The following is a 21,107-nucleotide window of genomic DNA, read 5'->3' on the forward strand; positions in this document are numbered from 1 at the left end:
GTGGATAACGGACTACACGTTTTTAGGGCATAGCATGCAGGAAGAAAACGAGTTACTTACCTGTAACTACGGTTATCCAGTATTGGTATCTTTCATAGATTCACATGCCTGAATCATTCCCCGTCGTCGAGGCGGGAGTCCCACGGTAAATAAAATATATAATAGCAGTGCCTAAAATTTCTTGTAGTAGGCTGGAAAAGCCTAAAGGCCTAACTAGGCCTCAAAACTTAGCAGCCTATCTACATCATTATGTAAAAAGACCTGAAATATTAGCCTCAGCCAATCAGCTGTCCTCACCCTCTAGAACCTTCCCTGCTCAGGCAGTTCTCCTCAGATTTTCCCAGCACAAGTGAGAAGTAGTATCCATAGCCAGAACTGCCCTACCGGGGAGGAGGGTGGGTGCATGTGAATCTATGAAAGATACCAATACTGGATAACCGTAGTTACAGGTAAGTAACTCGTTTTCTTATCCAGTATTAGGGTATCTTTCATAGATTCACATGCCTGAATCAGAATAGCAAGCAGTAACATAATATCTGTCGATAGAGGAAGGTGGGAGACAAAGAAAATATAAATCAATCCCCACACAACCAGGAAGGTAATAGAGTACAAAACATGTCAACATAACATATGCATCAAAACCTTCGAATATAACAGATAGGACAGCATTACAAATATGTAAAGTTTAAAATATATAATCTTTCCAACCTTAGTGAAGAAGATGCTGCAGCACTGCATCACCAACAGCTGTGTCATCTTGAACTGCCGACTGCAGACAGTAATGTTCGGTAAAAGTGTGCACACTTTTCCAAGTAGCAGCTCGGCAAATGTTCTCTAGAGTCACTCCAGCGAAAAGGGCCGTAGAGGTCGACACTGTTCTCGTGGAATGAGCTTTGACCTTCCTTGATAAAGGTCTATTGGCCTTGTCGTGACAGAAGGTAATTGTGGAGGACAACCACCTGGCAATAGTTGCTTTTGTGACAGCTTGACCGAAGGTGGGTCTTCCATAGGCAACAAACAGTTGTGTAGATTTACGCATGTCTTTTGTCTTTTGCAGATAGAATTTAAGACATCTTTTGACATCTAGAGAATGTAAAACCCTTTCTGCAGGAGTTTTCGGATCCGGAAAAAAGGTTCTAAGTTTGACCGGTTGATTAATGTGGAATTGAGTTGGCACTTTAGGAATGAATTTAGGGTTGGTCCTAAGTGTAACAAAGTCCTTAGAGAACTGCAGAAAAGGGGGAGTAATAGTGAACGCCTGTATTTCACTAACTCTGCGAGCAGAAGTAAGAGCCAACAGAATTGCAACTTTCCAAGTCAGAAATTTCAGTTCCGCTTTATGGATTGGTTCAAAGGGCCTTTTAAGAAGTTGGGAAAGGACTACATTAAGATCCCATTCCGGAGGAGGAGGACGAACTGGAGGAAAAACTCTGAAGAGACCTTTCAGGAATTGTTTGATCAAGGAGGAAGAACATAAGGATGGTTTGTTGGAGTGCTTCCTGAATCTGGAGATTGCTGCCAGATGTACTTTAATGGAAGAAAAAGCTAGACCTGATTTAGCCAGAGAAAGCAGGTATGGAAGTATGGCTTCAGGAGGAGCCTGCAGCGGATGAACATCATTATCTCCACACCATGAACAAAACCTCTTCCACTTGAAACGGTATGTTCTGATGGTACTTTGTGCACGTGCTTGCGACAAGATTTTCCTGCATTCCGAGGGAATGTTTAGGTCTTTGAACTCTAGGAAATCAGGAGCCAAGCGTGCAAGTGCAGCGATTGAGGATCTGGATGTTGAATCTGACCGTCCTCTCTTGTCAGCATCGATATAGTCGGTTTGAGCCGAAACGGAGGCTGTTGAGACAGCAGGAGAAGCTCTTGAAACCAATATTGTCTCGGCCAACGTGGAGCAATGAGAATGAGAGTGCAGTGTTCCCTCTTCATCTTTTGCAGAACTTTCGGAATGAGCGGAATCGGAGGATAAGCGTACGCAAACATTCCGGTCCATCTCATGAGGAGGGCGTTTCCTCTTGACCCCCGACCTGGGAACCTGCTGGCATAAAACAGGCACTTGCTGTTTTGCTGCGTGGCAAACAAATCCAGCGTTGGTCTCCCCCAAAGGCGAAAGACTGTGTCTACTTGATGTTGTTCGAGTTCCCATTCGTGACAGTCCACAAACGTTCTGCTGAGACTGTCTGCTAGAGAGTTCCGAATCCCTTGAACATGCTCTGCTTTGAGGGATATGTTGTGCTGTAAGGCCCATTCCCACATTTCCTGAGCTTGCAGTGACAGGGTAAGAGATTTCGTTCCTCCCTGTTTGTTTATGTAGAACATGCTGGTGGTATTGTCCGTGCGCACCAGGACGGACGAATTCACGATCCTTGGTAGGAAAGCTTGCAGGGAAAGAAAAATGGCCCTGAGTTCCAATATGTTGATGTGCATCTGTTGGTACTGATGAGACCATCTTCCCTGGATCTGAAGATCCTGAAGGTGACCTCCCCAACCTTCCATGGACGCATCCGTAGTCAGAGTGTAGTCCGGAATCTCTTGGAGGAAGGTGAGGCCTTGCGACAAGTTGTGTGTCTTCAACCACCAGAGAAGAGCCTGTTTCATTTTGACAGTGACTTTGATGCGGTCGTCGAATGATCCTTCGACCTGCTTCCACTGACGAAGCAACTCTTCCTGCAACGGTCTCATTCTGAGTCTTGCCATAGGAATGAGATTGATCGCAGCTGAACACATCCCCAGAAGGGAAGCATACATCCGAACTGAAAGTGACTTTTTTGCGGATATTTGTTTTGCCAGTTTGACGAGCTTGTTTTGACGCTCCTGTGTCAAGTATGCCTTGCACCGGCATGTGTCCAAGACTGCACCCAGAAAAGTCAGTCGTTGATGAGGGTGGAGCTGAGATTTTTGAGAATTGAGGGTCAATCCTAGGTTCGAGAACAGTGAAAGTGTTTTGTTGACTGCCTCCATGGTCGAATGACTGGTGGGACCCTTTAACAGCCAGTCGTCGAGGTATGGGAACACCTGGAGTCCCAGGGACCTCAACATTGCAGCCACTGGAGCTAGGCATTTCGTGAAAATTCTGGGGGCCGATTTGAGGCCGAATGGGAGGACTTTGAATTGGAAATGGACGCCGGCCACTTGAAATCTTAGGAATTTGCGATGGTTGGGGTGAATAGGGATGTGAAAATATGCGTCTTGCATATCCAGAGAAGCCAGAAAGTCTCCTTCGTTTAGACAATTCAGAATGTCCTTCAACGTTACCATGCGGAAACTCTGTTTCTTTAGATATTTGTTGAGTTTGCGCAGGTCCAATATTGGACGCCACTCTTCTGAATTTTTCTCCACAAGGAAGAAACGTGAATAAAAGCCCAGCCCTTTCTGAGAAGGATGGACTAGTTCTATTGCGTTCTTGTGTAGCATCTTTAAGGCTTCTTTGAAGAGTAAGCGCAGGCGAGGGGGAGGGGGACCCCTGGGCGGCGTTGTTGGAGGCTTCTGCAAAAACTCCAAAGTGTGTCCCCTGCTGACTAAATCCAGGACCAACTGATCTGAAGTTATCTTCCTCCATTGATGGTAAAAGGCGGAAATCTTGGCGCCCACGGGAAGGGAAAGAGGAGTGGCCGACATCCGGCAAAGCTCATTGGCGCTTGTTAGAATCTCTCCTTTGATTGCCTGAGCGCCGTTGTCCTCCTTGCCGAGAGAAAGAACTAGAAGCAGGCTGCCGGTTAGAAGATTGATAGTATGGTTTGTTGTAGGAAGATTGATACTGTCGATTTTGTTGGTTTGAATAATTTCCTCTGGAGGAGTAACCACGACCTCTTGCACCTCTAAAGGACCCCCTCTTGTATTGCAGGGTTCCCAGAGATTTCGCAGTATCGGTATCGGTTTTAATAGCCAATAAAGCGTCATCAATGTGCTTTCCAAACAAGGACTCACCATCGAAAGACATGTCCAAGATCTTGGTTTGGACCTCAGGTCTAAAGGTGGTAGCCTTGAGCCAACCCTGACGTCTAAGGACAATTGCTCCAGCCAGTTGTCGAAAGTTGGTATTAGAAATGTCTAGGGCGCAATCAATAATTTCTGAGGCCGCCCTTTCACCTTCCTGCACAATTCTGCGTACATCCATCTGTTGATCCTCCGGGATCAGCTCAAGATATTCCGAGAGCTCAGACCACATTTGCCTGTCATATCGAGCTAGGATAGCTAAGGAATTAGCTGCTTTAATGGATACTGCTGCGTTTGCAGAACATTTCTTCCCAATGGCGTCAAGCCTTCTTCCCTCCTTGTCAGGTGGCGTTGAGATGGGAGCAGAAGGATTCTTGGACTTTTGCTGCGCCGCCTGAGAAATGACCGAATCCGGTCGAGGATGGCCGATCAGACAAGCAGGTGTATCGGATGGTGCTCGATACTTTTTATCAATCCTTTGTAAAACTGCTGGAATGGAGGCTGGTGTTTTCATTATATTGAGGCCTTCCTTCCATATATAGTCAATAATAGGTATGGCTCTGATCACTCTCCGATACCCTTCCTTAAAGTCATGTAAAAAGCAGTCCGACTGCTCAACTGTGACAACCAATTGAAATCTATTAGCAGCTCTGTGCATAATATTGTGAAAACCCCCAATATCTTCAGGCGGAGAGTCCGAAGGACGGGGAGGAGGCGGAGAAGGTGTAGGGATGACATAATCCTCCCAAGGATCCACTGGAGTGTTATCCGGTAATTCTCCCTCCTCTCTACTTTCGTCACCATCAGAGGACGAACTGTCCACAACCTGAGGAATTGGTGAAGTACGTGGCTGTGGAGACAAAGGAGCTCTTGGCGACGGAGGTCGTGGCACAGTAGCCGGAGCAGATGACCCAGCGGGCGCACCCTCAGTGGGTGGAAATCTCTGTCGATAATCTGCCAACATAGCTTGCAAGTCCTGTATTAAGGAAGTAGGCAAATGTGTTGTGTCCTCAGACCGAGGAAGTCTAGAACGAGGTGACTGATATGGAGTGGAGTAGACGTCATGCGTATATTGCTCCTGAAACTCCTCTTCATCATCCTCTTGAAGTTTAATATGCAATTGAGAAGGGTGACAGGCAACCCCAAAGGGGTCATCATCCTCTTCCCCTTCTTCTGACTCTCCTTGCAGGTATGTCTCCAAAATGTGCGATGGCAAGAGCGGAGATATATGTGAATAATCCTGCCTTTTGTAAGTCTTCATTTGGAAATGAGTGAATTGTATCTTTGCTGGCGGGGAACCGTGCAGCCGATGAGCAGAAGCCCCAGTAAACGGATTCTCCGTCGACGGCGCTGTCAACGCTAAAGTTTTTGCCGTCGACGAGGCCGTCAAAGGTATTGTCATTGACGAGTCCTTCGATGTTGAGAGTGTCGATAACGCCGTCATCGACGAGGCCGTCATCGGCGGGTCCCTCGTCGTTGAGACCGTCGCCGGCGTCTTCGTCGACGGGTCCCTCGTCGACGGGGCCGTCGATGGTATCTTCGTAGACGGGTCCCTCGTCGACGGGACCGTCGACGGTATCTTCGTCGACGGGTCCCTCGTCGACGGGGCCATCGATGGTATCTTCGTCGACGAGTCCCTCGTCGACGGGGCCGTCGATGGTATCTTCGTCGACGAGTCCCTCGTCGACGGGGCCGTCGATGATGTCTTCGTCGACGATTTCTTCGTCGTCGGGGTCGTCGATGGTGCTCTCGTCGACGACGCCGTCGTCGTCGACGTGTCCGATGTTGGCGTCTTCGTCGACGAGATCTTCGTCGACGAGGTCGTCGATGATGTCTTTGACGACGAATCTTTTGGAGACAATGTTTTCGTCGACGACGGCCATGCGGTCGTCGACGGAGCAGACGTTTTAGACGATGGAGCCTTCGTAGAGAAGGATTTCAAAGACTGTGACTTGGTTTTCGATATCAAAGGTGTAACAGACATCAAAGGTGAAGTGATAGCTGAAGTGGTAACCACAGAAGTAGAAGAGGAGGTAGAAGTCCAAGTAGTGGTAGGTACAGACACCAGAGTTAAAGTTTTGGTCTGGGTAGTACTCACATGTGAAGAAACCGATGCACTCTTAGAGGGTTCTGAAGCTTTCTGAGAGGATTTCAACATTTTCTTTCTCTCAGGAGAAGCATTGTCCGTGGATCTAGCTCTCTTGCTAGAAGTTGAGGCTTTGTCCTCCTCATCAGTGGATGAAGACTTCAGCCACAAAAGAACCCTTGCCTCCCTATCCCTGATGGTTTTCTGAGGGAAGGTACGGCAAATTCTACATTCCTTCACCACATGTGAAGGGTGTAGACAATAAATACAATCCGAGTGCTTGTCATCCACATGGACTCTCTTCTTGAAGCAGGTTCCACAGGGTTTGAAAAGAGCTTTCCTTTCAGACATTTTAAGCTTGAAAATCCAAAAAACTGAGTAGGCACTCAGGGAGACTCCCTTACACACGAAGTGCGGTGAAAATCTGAGGAGAACTGCCTGAGCAGGGAAGGTTCTAGAGGGTGAGGACAGCTGATTGGCTGAGGCTAATATTTCAGGTCTTTTTACATAATGATGTAGATAGGCTGCTAAGTTTTGAGGCCTAGTTAGGCCTTTAGGCTTTTCCAGCCTACTACAAGAAATTTTAGGCACTGCTATTATATATTTTATTTACCGTGGGACTCCCGCCTCGACGACGGGGAATGATTCAGGCATGTGAATCTATGAAAGATACCCTAATACTGGATAATCTGTGTATCCAAGCTAATTCTAGCATCTGAAATCTCTGTGTGAAACATTACACGTTATAATTCCATTTGGCCTGGTAGCTGTTGTTACTGGGCTAGTCCAAATTACCGGGCCACTCATAATGTGGGCCTTAGTTGAAGTGTAGTCTAATGACCTGGGGTAAGGACCAAAGTCAGGATTCTTCCTTTATGTAGTCTAGAGGGGTATGCTTCAGGGGCATGCAGAAGAACTTCAACAAAGTGATGCCATATTTCTTTGTACATTTCCTTCCTGAAAAACCATTTACAGAGATGGGCATTCATACTGCTACTGCTACATTGAGTTATGCAAAGGATCCTCTGATGACCAGTACAAACACTTTGCAGACAAACAGGTACGACTAGAAGAGGGGTATTTCCCCTTTTACAGAAATAAGTATATATATCAGACGATTAATTGCATTTAATGCTCCTCCTCTCTGCGGTGTAAGGGGTGCAAACTACCAAATGATTGACTGTCATAACCCATTGCACGTAACCTGTCAGCACCACTGCATCCCTTTAAGATACTCCTGCATGGGTTATGTTGGGGACTCAAGGAATCACACCTAGTTTTTTTTGTTGGGAGGGCGACAGATCCTTCTGGGGTGGAAGTGTGGGGTGTGGGGATGTTTATTTATTTATTTATTTATTTAGAGTTTTATATAGCGCGGACAAGACCCGTGGGTATCAGAGCGCTTAACATAGAAAAGATTACAAAATTACCGAATTGACATTATAATAGCCATTATAACAACAAACATATATGAGGTAGTAGGCGATATGTTAACAGTGGTGCTTAGATAAGTATCTTCTTAAAGTCTGTAACGTAAGCCTTAAGAGGTGCAAAGATACGGCTAGAGTCATAGTCATATCCTCAGGCTCGGTGAGGTAGGTTACATAGTGTTATCAGTGCAATTCCATGGTTAAATAGCAATAAGAGTTGAATAGGTTTGGCATGTGGTAAGGATTAAATAGATAGCTAAGTAGGGTAGGTAATTATATCATTAAAGGTGTGAAATGTAGTGTAGAGATCACGTATAGTTGAGGTAGTCTTGGAGTGTATAGCCGCTGTTTGAACGGGACTCGGTCATTGTCTAGTTGATCTTCCTGTTATTCCAGATGAGTCCGACCTTCTTTGTCTTGAGTGTTCATACTAATGGTCGGTGGGGATCTCTATGTATGTTATTTACTCATCAAGTATGTTGAGGGAAAGGGATTGTTCTTGGCTTTCCATTTGGCCTCATTGGTCTATCAGTTTGTTAACTCCTATGTTATTTGTATGTTCTGACGTGAAATTACACTTGCTCTTCACACACATCCATCATCCACGTTGCAGGGATCATCTTGGACACTCTAATTATTGCTCTAGAGACCAACAAGTGGTCAGTGATGTTACTCTTCTAATACTATGTATGTCTTTACACTTATTGCATGGAATGCAAACAGCCAGAATGACCAAATTAAGCGCGGTGAGTTCTGCAATTAGCAAAGCATCACATCTCGCCGTTTTGTTGCTGCAGGAGACCCACCTGTAGGGCAATAACTGTCCCCTCTTTGTTTAATATGGCTCAAAAAGAGCCTACCATATCAGACACACTAGAGGGTCCAGAGAAGTGGTGATCCTCCTACACAGAGCGTTTCCACTTGCAGTGCTCCAAGTGACACCAGACTATGAAGGTCGCTACATTGTGATGGGGGAATTCTTGAAGGTGACATTACAATCTCCTCAGCGTTTATGCTCCGCCCCCATTTCACAAGGCTTTCCTTGAGGTACTTAAAGGGGTGATGCAGCAGTTACCACAAGGAACTACCATCTTGGGGTGCATTTCAGAAGAAGAGCAGACATGGGGAGGGCTAAGGGGCTAGATCCATAGCCTAGCCTGGGTGATACTTGGAGGTTATGGAATCCGCATTCATTCGCATACACGCATTTGTTGGATGCACACAAAACAATGTCTAATATTGACTTGATATTGCTCCCCGCCATTAATCTTTCTCACAAGACTGGTTTCCTTACTCTACCCGAAGTTATCTCAGACCACAGTCTGGTACTATTGGATTTTGGGTCCTGGGGGAAGGCCTCTGTCCGTATTGGAGGCTCAATGTCTGGAACCTTGTAAACAAACAATTTAGGCAATTTCAGGTTCGAGAACTGAAGTCTTACTTTGACTTAAATAAGGGAACAGTGGACTATTTTGGCATGCTTTGAGCTGCTAGGAAAGCGACTCTCTGGGCAATTGCCAATCATATTTAACAGGCAAAGGGAGATGGAGAAACATCAACAGGTTGCTGCACTGGAATCTAGCATTATGGTCTGGGAGCGCAGCATTCAGGGTCAACAAACAGCGCAGGCACAATGCTGTCTAGCCCATGAGAGGGCATACGTATAACTACCCTCTTTTGAGGAGGCTCACCAATATTGGCTGGCCTCGACAAAAAGAGCCTATGAATGGGGAGACAAATCAAGCAAGTTGCTTTACTGGTGGCAACATGGGGGATGGCCTCACGTCAAATTTCCTATCTCACGGATGACCATGGTAAGAAACTCACCAAGACACTGGATATTACAGCTGCCTTTGTGAAGTATTACGGATCTCTGTATACGAAGCATGACCGCCCAAGTTGAAAGGCTCACTTTCTGCTCTTTGAAGACTTGCCTATGCAATGATTGAGTGACAAAGTACAGCTTGAACAACATCTCATCAGGGACGAAATTTAAGGTTCTTTAAAAGATTTTAATTGTGATAAAACCCCTGGCTCAGAGAGCCTCCCTATTGAATACTAACACTGCTTCTAATCCCTTTTAACCCTACCCCTTCTGGACATGTGCCAAGAGGCAATCGAGAGGGGTCACTTCTCCCCAGAATTAGACTTAGCAACTATTGTGATTCTACATAAATCGAGCCACCCTCCTGACCAGAGTTTCCCATTACTGGCTGATATCTCTGATAAACACAGAGATCAAAATGTATGCCAAAGCCTTTGGCAAATAGGCTAATCAGAGTATTGGCACAATTGGCCAACCTAAGCAAATGCGGTTTTATGCCACAATGGAGTAATCAACATTGTATCTGCAGAGTCCAGGTGGCCCTAGTGCATTTATCTGAATTGAAAGTCCTCAGCGCTTTAATGCTTCTAGACTTCGAAAAGGCTTTGGACTTACCTGACTGGTCTTTCCTCAATGAGACACCAGGTAGGGCCGCCCTTTATGCGCCCTTCTTTTCCCCTTAGCCATAGAACCGCTACCAGTGTGGGCTATGTGTGTTGCTCAGATTTGGAGATTTGATTGGGGGTAGATGTCCAGCATTAGATGACAGAACCACGCTTTACAGTGTTCTCCTGTTTCTTTCCCAGTTCTCTCTCACAGGCCCTCTTATGCTCCAGATGCTGACCCATTATGGGGAGGCTGGGTGAACTTGTCAAATACCTTTCTGGTTCTGTTACAAGGAGTTAGTGACACAATAAATTGGCAATTGCAGCTGCCAATCTGCAGACTTAGTTCCTAAAACCTGGGGGTTTATATAGACCTAGACCCTAGCTTGACATGGAGTCTGAATCTATGACCTCTATTGGCAAGATTGACGACTGATCTCACCACACAGGCTAATCTCCCCCTCAGCATTCTTGGCAGAGTAGCTTTGTTTAAAATGATAGCACTGTACAGTTGCTGTATGTTCTTCAAAACTTCCCCTTGCCCATCTCAGTGTATGGTTTCAGAAGCTTTTTGTCAAAATACGCTCCTTTTTGTGACTGAACCGTCCACTATGACTGGCATTCGGTAAATACCCATTCCTCAGTTGTATGGCGGATGTGTGGCTCTATTATTGGGCTATGCAGATGTTGGTGATCAATGACTGATTGACTGGGGGGGGTGGCACAAACTAGCATTTCGATTGGAGGTGGTGCTAGTGGGACGAGATAACATCCTGGGATTGCTTTATGGTAACCCTACCAGATATTACTAGGGCAATCTTGTTTGCATGGAGAGCCGGGCTGAGATTGACTGGGTAAGATCAGACGATTACAACTCAAAAATACCCCTTTAGCGGGGTAGGTCATTGTAACATTTGACATCCCTTGTGAGATTTGACAAATGGGATCTTATTGGCATATCTATGGTGGGAGATATGAAATCCTTCCAAGAGCTTTAGGTCGACTTTCACTAACACAAATCTCAATTCTACCACTACTCACAATTACGTCATGATCTTATGCGCCATCGGAAGCCCTTGCTGATCCTCCTTTGTTTAGACCTCTCCAAACAAAGGTCCTTCAGTGCCCTAATGGGAAAGGAGGGATATCTCAGATCTATAAGTCCCTAGTGCTTAACTCCCCAAATATTTTCTGGGGGGATTAGTAAAACCATGCCTGTGTATAGCACTACTGGATATAGTTGATGAATTTGGGGGAAGTGGTAGAGATCAAACAATTATTGGAATTGGAATTATGCTTACTAAAAGAGACATTGCCATATGCTGGAACTCTTCATCTCCTCCATCCACGACGAACTACGGTCGGTAATGGACTAGTGTACAAAAGAAGAAGAATCTATACATATATCCAGATGGTGACAACAAACGCACAAGAACGTTTAGAGGAAATGGTAGGCATATCATGGTCTTGGCTAAATTGTACCTGGGTTTCCTCAGTGTATGATTCATTGTTGATACTCCTTGAATATGATGGCAATGTGTTTATTGTGTTGTTACTGGTAATCTTGAAAACGATAAAATGTTATTTAAAAAAATCTCAACAACTGATTCACATAGCTTTTCTTGTGATTTAAATCTGTAGTACTCAATAATTACAACTGAATTCCAGAAGCAAGCCAGAAATACACCAGGAGTTTTCTAGAAGTACTGCAAGAAAAAGTCACATCATCTTGCTGCAAAATCGTTGTGGATTGGGCCGTATATCTCTTGATCATGTATGCTTATTGCTACATACTCTATCACCACGCACAGTCTTAATCACAGAAAACTGTCTCACTCCCTTATTCTACAATTTTTGACTCTGTAGCTCAGCTAACAGCAAAATACAGCTCATGAACTTGAGAGAGGAAGATCCTTATTGTCATCCGCTTGCGATTCTGGCACCGAATCTAACAGGAATCCATAACTCTCAAACCAATGGAGATTCTCAAATAATGCCTTTCCATCTCCAAAACTCAGATGGCGACCTCCGACCTGAGATACTCAACCAAATAAAGATTTCAATATGGGTATATCTGCTTTCATTACCATCTTGTACGTTCATCTAACCTACAACATGTTTACCTGACACTTTATCGTAGGTATTTCCAAAACAAAGACCATAAAAGAAACCCTCCACACCACCCTTACCACCGCATACTACTGAACAAACATTGATGGAAGTATTTCAATAAACAAATATTTTATTAAAAAACAAATCCAGAGAAATACAATTCATAGACCGACATTGGCAGAGAAAATCTCAGGATAGGGCCATGATTAGGACTAAGAACAGGGTTATGCTCAAGTGTATATATATATAAGGCCAAGGTAAAGATAGAGGTTATGATTAGGTCAAGGTCTACGGTTAGTATCTGGCCAAGACTTTTTTTAACGTAATTTTGTCCAATTTACAAAATGAATGTGACACCCTATCCCCTATGATTTACCACTGTGTAATAATGTGGTACTCTTCTCCCAGAGTCAGCTACCATCAGACTCTTTAGACAATCATTAACATGAAAAGCCATAATCACGTTTTCGACAGTGAGAGAGGCACTCAGTTCATACAGCATTATGTATATTTGTAGAAACAATAAAATGGGACATATTCCCTGTGACGGTAATGTTCATTCCCAGTTGTTACTTCAAAGTCCAGGATTTCTTTTGTACCTCTTCTTAACAATACAATTATCATATGTATCATGGCTGTGTTCCAAGTTTGTTTGAAAGTCTTCTGGAGAATAAAACCATCATGTACAAACAATCAGCCAACATATGTAAGTCCTTTCTGGAACTTGAAGTTATGCAAACAGCAGTGTGGGCAATAGGAGCTGCACCAGTGTATTTAATTCTCATATATGTATAGTAGAGATGCTCCAACTTCCTGTGACCCCACTGCTAAGAAGTCACAAATATAAGAAAAAAGACTTTTAATCAAAGTAATTAGGCTCTGAAAAGGAGCATATAATTGACGTAAAACCTTCATTAATTATGCACAAGCATGTATTTAAACAACTTTTTCCACAAATTATACAAATTGTTATGGGATCCACAAAATACACGCAAAAATGGAGTGCAAGGTGTCTTGGGGTCTCTTATTTTCAATTATTCTTTATTTGTAGTCAAATACATCAGCCCTGCCAACATGTTTCGTCCAACATGGACTTCATCAGGGTTGGAATCGTCTTTTTGAAGATCACCAAGCTGTTTCTCCATTATAACCACCGTAGCGTCAGTTAGATAAAGACTTTGAAGAAATATTGAGATTATCGTATTAATGATAAACCAGAAGCTTAATTTATTGCCAGATGTACTGTTAATGCGCTGGTGATCACCGTTGCGTCCATTTAACAAAATCTTAAAAGGATAATTGCCTTAGATCATTGCTAGCATGTTATCCGCTCGAGTATGTGAAGCCGTCTGTCTATCGTTGAGATGTTTAATTACATGCTTGTGCATAATAATGAAGGTATTACGTTTAATTGTATGCTCCTTTCTGGAACCTCTTCAAGGTCGAAATTGTTGCATACACAACAAATTATGTTTATTCAGACACAAACAAAAACTCCGTGGTGGCAATATAAATACTTAAAATTGTTTCTATTTTGTCAACGAAAACACATCCATATCTTAACGGGCCACTGCACCGAGTAGTCTAAGAAAAGACACCAGGTATTTTGAACAGTATTGACCATGAATTTAAAATGTGTTTCTATAGATAATGCTATCTTGGAAAGTTCAATCTTTTTTGACACATAATTTCCTGATTAATACTGACAGCAACTGTAGCTTAAGCGCACACTCCTCACAAAATCAAGATCACAGGGCATCAACTTCACCCGCTGCTCAAAGTGATCCTTTTCACATTAGAACTTAAGTTCTGAATGGCTGGACAAGATATTCTTATTGTCTCACCTTGACCAGGATAATGATGGAACATCACCTGCAGTCTTTGAAAAGTGTCCTTCTTGCTGGGCGCACCGAATGACTCCAAAAAAGTGTCAGAATACCTGCACTTCCTGGTCTCCCTGGATCCCCTTACCTGCGCACATTCACTTCAATAATTTTTTTATTCAGTATTAGCATGCAAAAAAAAGATATCAGGAGGTCACTTGAAAGCCAGCATCAACAGTTTCGGCAAATTAGATACCAAGAAATTCAAAAAGCAGAAAACAAGACACCATACATTCTCCTGCTCGCTTTATTGAATGGCAGCTCCTAGTGTTTTCAACATTGCTCAAAATCTCCAGTACAAGGCATCATACTATTTCAGTATTCCCAGAGCCTTCATATGGTTCCCCGGTTTTAGTGCAATTTCTGCAATGTTATCCTTTAGGAGGAAGAACGAGTTCTGCAAAAAGGTACAGTACATCAACTAACAGGACCAATCCTCGGGATTTAAGGTGACTGGTGGGAAAGGTCCAAGGCAGCACCAACAGTTCACCATGAGTGACACGAGGGCGGCCAGGTGCAGGGTGCAAATCAGCGCTGGGAGCCCAATGCGTTTCAATGGGGATCAGTCATTGTAAAAAGAGGCTGAAGGCTCTGGCTAGGAAGCCAGTCAGGCTGAACCAGCAAGTGGGCTCAGGCCGTGCAATACTCGGTACGGGGCTACACCTTTGGTCCTCTTCTCCATGGCCCAGGGACGACGGATGCAGGGGTGTCCTTCGGTGTCAGGAGTTTCCTTACCGGAGCAGTCACGGTTGAGGGGGGCCTGCGTGCATAGGCTGCAGGCGACGTAGGGGAGCCCAGGAGGGGTGAAACCACAATGGACGCGAGGGCTGGGGAACCTTGTTGGCACCAGTGGCCCATTTCAACTCGGGCCGGAGTCAATGTTGCAGTGGTGGCTTCGTGTGTCGGGTTTTGGCGGCTCCGAAGGCCTCAGTCTTCTCTTTTGAAGATTCTTTAGAACACGTCAGCTGTTCACCGGAGGTCTTGAGCCTTTTTCGAAGGCAGGCATTCCTCCAAAGTTTTTGGAGTCACAGCTCCTGGACGAGTTGACTTTGGCTCCGTTTTCTACGAGGGATGTAGACAGGCCAGCTGGGTTGGTACCAGGTCAGCTGCTTCTTCTGTCTTCTTGGATTTTGAAGCTCTTCAGTGTCCTCTCTCTTCTTAGGATGTCAGGAGCTAATTCTCTGGTGCCAGGATTCCCCTAAATACTGAATGTAGGGGCATCAGGGAAGTGTAGAGTAGCAGCTAACGTGATACCTATCCTGGGGTTCACTACGCCTCCGATATGACCACTTCCTGGGGGAGGTGGTCATAACACTGACACAAAATTCCTGATTCTGCCATCATCAATGTGGGTACCTCTGAAAAGTCGTGTCCACTTCAGGTTAAGCCACCACCTTAAGGGTGGGCACGCCTATCAGACTAGATCATTTTCCCGCCTGTCCAAGTGCCAAAATGGCTCTGGACACTGGGGCTTGGCTTTGTCTCCAGGGAGAGAAACCAGATTCACATACCAAAGGAGGTAGGCGCTTTGAAGCTCCACTGTCTTGGAATGTTAATCTGCAGGTCATCCAGTGGGAGGAGGTGAAAGCACCCCCATTCCAAGCAGGCTCAGTTTATGGCCCTGGGGGTCAGACACTCGTCTCTGGTGGCAGGCTGATGAAAGCCAGCCAGTCTGCACAAGAGACTGGTAGATTTTCAGGGGGCAACTCTAAGGTGCCCTCTGTGTGCATGTAGTACTAAATCTGACACTGGCATCAATGTGGGTTTATTAATACGAGATGTTTGATACCGAACATCCCTTGTTTCAGTGAAGCCATCATGTAGCTGGGGAACTCGTTTTTACCAGTGTCCAGAACATGTTTTAGAAAGGGCTTCCCCGTTCCCTTGTACTGGCAGTAAGGGAGATGACCAGCACAGGGGCATATATGCCCATGCAGATATGTCCCCACAGGTAGCATAAAGTTCCTGCCTTTTGGCTGTAAGGCCTGCCGTCGGAGTGACTTACAAATATTACATGTAGTGTTAGGGAACATGGCACCCAGGGATGGGTCTCATGTCCTGTTTCCACTTTTGTCTGCATCAAGACACGCAGCCTGCAGTGGCAGGTTGCGTGAGCTTGGCGAGGGGTCCTTTAGGGTGGCACAATTCATGCTGCAGCCCTTTCGGTCCCTCTTTACTGCCTCAGGCCCTAGGTACTAAGGGTACCATTTACTAGGGACTTGCAGAAGGAATTAAAGGTGTGCCAATAGGGGAAAACAATTGCACAGATTTGCGGAAAGAGATCTGGCACTGGGGACCTAGATAGCAGGAACCTAGAGAACTTCCGGTCTAAATCACATCGTATACCAGGCAATAACTGGGGGGGTGACCATGTCAAAAAGGGTATTTTCCTACATTGTGCATTGACGCTTTACATAAAATATATACAACATATATGCATCCATTATCTCAGCATAACTCAAAATAAGGGTACCCTGTGCACATCATAATAAACCATATCAGTCCACTAGTTCATTTGTCGATGTTTCAACCCCATTGGAAAATACTTATCCAGGGTCATAATCAGGACAAATTATAATTGAAGCAACCAGTATGGAGTAAAAAAAATCTAAATTACTGGATTAGGAATAGGTCAGGAGACTACTGAGGAGTGGACAGATAGTAACACCAAAATCCTAACAAAAGACTGGAATACAATACCGTCGAGATATCGGTGCGCAGGCCTTTGAGTATAAAGAACTACACGTCAGATGCTCCTCTGATGTCCAGCATTGCCGCACGGCCTCTGTACTCAAAACAGATTTTAGTTATGGCCTTTTTGCATCTGCTTCAGTTGCAGGGAAGGGCTTTAGATTCAGTGAGCCTGAGAGCAGTGAACCACATATTAAGGTCAGGCCCAGCCCTAAATAGCCTGTACGAGTTTTAGCCCGCTGTGTGGCAAGGCTAACCGGAACTCACTGGGTAGATTCATACAACACTTATGCTTGCAGTCTCTTAATGCATTTAAAAAGACAAAACATTTCTTGCTTTTACAAAGGATGCAGACCGGAGATGGTCTCACTTGCCTCATCTTGAACATTATATATTGAATAAATTAGATTTCACAGAACTGAATAATGAAGGGTGTAGGCCACAAGTAAAAGTTAAATATACTTTGTAGAATGACAGAAAAAATAATTCCAGGCGCATTCTTAGACTGAGTTGGGCAGGGCAAGCCACCTAATTCATAGAGATAGCCATGGTAGAGCCGCACCAGGGATCTGGCTTGGTCTTAAAAGCCAGAGCACGACCAGCGCCATCAAAAGATTTGGTATGTAATTGTACAAAAACATGCTAGTAGATTATAAAGGCTCTTTCAAATTATTTTAATTTGAAAGTAGGTTAGTTCTTCCACGTGTCTCTTTAATACATTAGATTATATGGAAGAAGTGAGTGATATTTATTGAACGTAATAGTTTTTAGAACCAACCTGCATTAGGGAGGACAAGGGCCAGCGCCTGGTGTGGATGGCCCGGCTCTACACTGGCTTGTCAGTCACCATTGGACAAGACCAAAGATAGAGACAGACATTTGGCCCGGGCCAGGCCCGAGCCTCGCCCACCTATATTCATACACATGATATACAGCGGCGAACAGCAGACTGGGTCACACACTCCCCACCCAATGAGTTCTCTGTTAGCAAGGACTTACCTTTGGTTTAGGAATAAAGGCCCGGCCTGGAATAGTGAAGCAGTCATGAACAGTGCAGAGGTACTGGGACATGACGGAAAGCCTGCTCCGTTGTCGACTGCCTGTGCTGGCTGTGAGCCTCTATAAATGCAAGCAGCAGAAACTGATTATTATTAATTTTTTTTTTGATTGAATCTGTTCATTGAGACAATTTTTTTCTGGTTGTTATTTTCTCTCGGTCCATGTACAAATAATCATCAAACGTATAATACAATGAGCATTAGAGTGTTGGCATATATGACATATAGTGTAGTACATAGTTCAAAGAATTCAAGCAGTAGTGTACCATAATAAAGACAGATGCTTTACATATATCCAGCATGTGTATATTTACGCGGAAATAAGTCCATGATGACTAATATAAAATATTAGAGACCTCTTAGCTTAGATGTGAGTAGATGTGCATATATGTTTATACTTCGATGATTAAGTTTCATATGTGCATATTGATATATTATTAATTGCCACTTGTAGAGCTAAAACACATAAGAAATGTAGGTGTGAGTGTACTTGTATTTGTTAAATAAATGTGGGGGTGTACTATTTGTACCTTCATTTTCCACAAAACGGAAAATAAATATGGATAATTACAGATGAAATGGGCAAAAAATAAATACAGATATGTACAAATGGAAATGTCCAAAAAATATCATATGAATAAAAACTGCGCTGCGGGACTTCCCTGGGAAATTTCCATTGGTGTTCATTTTATGTATTGTTCCTGTGCTGATGTTCTCCCACAATGGATGTAAGCGAACAAAAGCATAAGTAGCACAAGATTTGCTAAAGATCACACAATTGGTTATTTAGGAAAACCCACATTGAAATGCAGAACTGCTGGTTTCACAGTCTGTAACCTTAGAACACATTCTAGTCAGAGTGTTTTCCTACAACAGTCTGTAACCTCAGAACTCATTCTAGTCAGAGTGTTTTCCTACAACAGTCTGTAACCTCAGAACTCATTCTAGTGAGGGTGCTTTCTTACTACAATCTGTAACCTTAGAACACAATCTAGTGAGGTTGCTTTCTTACTACCAGATCGGGAGGCCGCTCATTCTCCTTCTTCGCGGCCAGAGCCTGAAACGCCCTACCGCTCTACCTCACACAGACTACATCACTCCCCATCTTCACGAGAAACCTCAAAACTTGCCTCTTCGACAGATCCCCTCCTTGATGGACTGGAACCTGCATCACCCCTCCTCCCCAGCGCCTAGAGACCCTTATGGGTGAGTAGCAATACTTAACAAACAAATTATTGATTGATTGACTACAGTCTGTAACCTAAGAACACATTCTAGTGAGGGTGCTTTCTTACTACAATCTGTAACCTTAGAACACAATCTAGTGAGGTTGCTTTCTTACTACCAGATCGGGAGGCCGCTCATTCTCCTTCTTCGCGGCCAGAGCCTGAAACGCCCTACCGCTCTACCTCACACAGACTACATCACTCCCCATCTTCACGAGAAACCTCAAAACTTGCCTCTTCGACAGATCCCCTCCTTGATGGACTGGAACCTGCATCACCCCTCCTCCCCAGCGCCTAGAGACCCTTATGGGTGAGTAGCAATACTTAACAAACAAATTATTGATTGATTGACTACAGTCTGTAACCTAAGAACACATTCTAGTGAGGGTGCTTTCTTACTACAGTTTATAACCTTAGAACACAATCTAGTGAGGATGCTTTCTTACTACAGTCTGTAACCTAAGAACACATTCTAGTGAGGGTGCTTTCTTACTACAGTCTGTAACCCTAGAACACATTCTAGTGAGAGTGCTTTCTTACTACATTCTGTAACCTTAGAACACATTCTTGTGAGGGTGCTAGTGCTGCAATATCCAATGTGTTTTGGGTTGCGCTCCAAATTTCTTACTACGTACTTATTACCAGCGTTTATCCTGATTCTAAGTATGTTTGAAAAAACTAGAAACAGGGGAATAGGTTCAAAATATAATTACCCACGGTTACACGATTTGGTCACAAGGATGAACCAGGATTTAAAACAATGTCTTCTCCTTTCACAGCACTTCCATTGCTAACTTCACGAGGTGGTAAATAGTGTGGAACTCGGAGATGGTAATAACACTGATCAAATCAACTTCTGGTCCGTATGTATGTTAAAGCAACTGCAGGCCTAATTTAGAGGCGGATGATATAGAACGAAAGTCCAAAAATTTAAATTGCGAACTAAATCCATGGGCATAGCTTTCTTTACTAACTGGTTTTATTTACAGCCCCCCCCCCCACAGGACTCCCTACCCTTTCGGCATCAATGCGTCCCTCAGCCGCACCCAAGACTGGTTCCGACCCTACATATCGCGGTGTGTCCCATAAGTCTGGCCTCAAGTTTCTTGCCACAAGGTCATCAGGCTGGTGCATGGTCGGATGAATTTCTGACCCAAACACTAATGCTTTGCCATCTAACTCCTCTTCTATCAATAGGCAGGGTCTAAATAAGATTGTAACCCATCGTCCTCTTCATCTCAATCCTCTGTTCTTTCTGAGCTCTGTTTTACTGCCTGCTGAACAGCAAGGAAGAAGCTAAACCGCGGCAGAGCTTTACAACGCCCAGTAAATGAGCGCCACAAGTTTAATTATCCCAGGATTCAACAAAGCCACTGTGTGGCATTTTGATTCATTGTTCATGAGAATTAAAGGGAGTTCGCCCTGGAATCACGTGACCTCACCACTCTCTTGTGATCATTGCTGATTATTTCTCTATGTTAATTGCCACAGTCTCTGCAGCTGAGTAATTTGTGTGCACACTTGGAAGTTTCATGTCCCAATCTGAAATCACTAGATACAAACCAAGAAGGGCCTGCTCACAGACGCAGTAAAAAGTAAGCTCTACTGTACAAAACATTTTATGTTGACTTGGCCTCAGAGGAGCATTCCAATGATATTGTTTCGGCTCACAAGCATACAATGAATTCTGCTGCTGTGGAAATGATTAGTACTGGACTGTGTTCTTCATATTTGAGGACTTGGTATAAGGTGTACCAAGCAACCACTATTCGACTGGTGAGATTAATTGGGCTACATTACAATCTAAATTGTGTTCTTGGGGAGAATCTGGAAATAGACGGTCTCGTGGATATATCTAGGAACAAAGTCCCACTTTTTATACCTGATTGACTCATTACCGCCAGTGTCTCATCGTTTGTTTTTTTACAGTATATATCCAGTTTTCGTATTTTGAAAATACGCACGATTGCCATTAAAAAGATATTCCAGGATATGTTTTTCATACCAGTGTTTCGAGTCTGCAAATGCAAAATGCACTGGTACGCACGCAGGAGCAGGCTGGGGCAAAATGCACAGTTTTAAAGCCTTTTATATATGCAATTTTTGATGCGAGCGCTACTACTAGCAGAGGGGCCTGAGAAGGAAGTGAAAACAGTCATGTGTCAGATCCCCAGTGGTCAGTGCTTGAGTTGTGATCAGGGCTAAAAATAGAGGATGTTATATTAGGATGGTTTCACTAACAA

The 21,107-nt window shown here is 44.1% G+C and overlaps 1 protein-coding gene across 4 annotated transcripts in view; it reads right to left on the minus strand.

Moving 5' to 3' along the window:
- TFB1M (transcription factor B1, mitochondrial) overlaps nt 1-21,107 on the minus strand; it is a 440,085-nt gene that overhangs the window by 190,720 nt on the left and 228,258 nt on the right. For all 4 annotated transcript variants that reach the window (XM_078649185.1, XM_078649186.1, XM_078649184.1 and 1 more), the window contains one exon: nt 17,580-17,699. In XM_078649185.1, coding sequence (XP_078505311.1) covers nt 17,580-17,699 — 120 coding nt within the window. The remainder of the gene's footprint in view (nt 1-17,579; nt 17,700-21,107) is intronic.

This window comes from Lissotriton helveticus, chromosome 6, assembly GCF_964261635.1.
Source record: "Lissotriton helveticus chromosome 6, aLisHel1.1, whole genome shotgun sequence".
Classification (NCBI taxonomy): domain Eukaryota; kingdom Metazoa; phylum Chordata; class Amphibia; order Caudata; family Salamandridae; genus Lissotriton; species Lissotriton helveticus.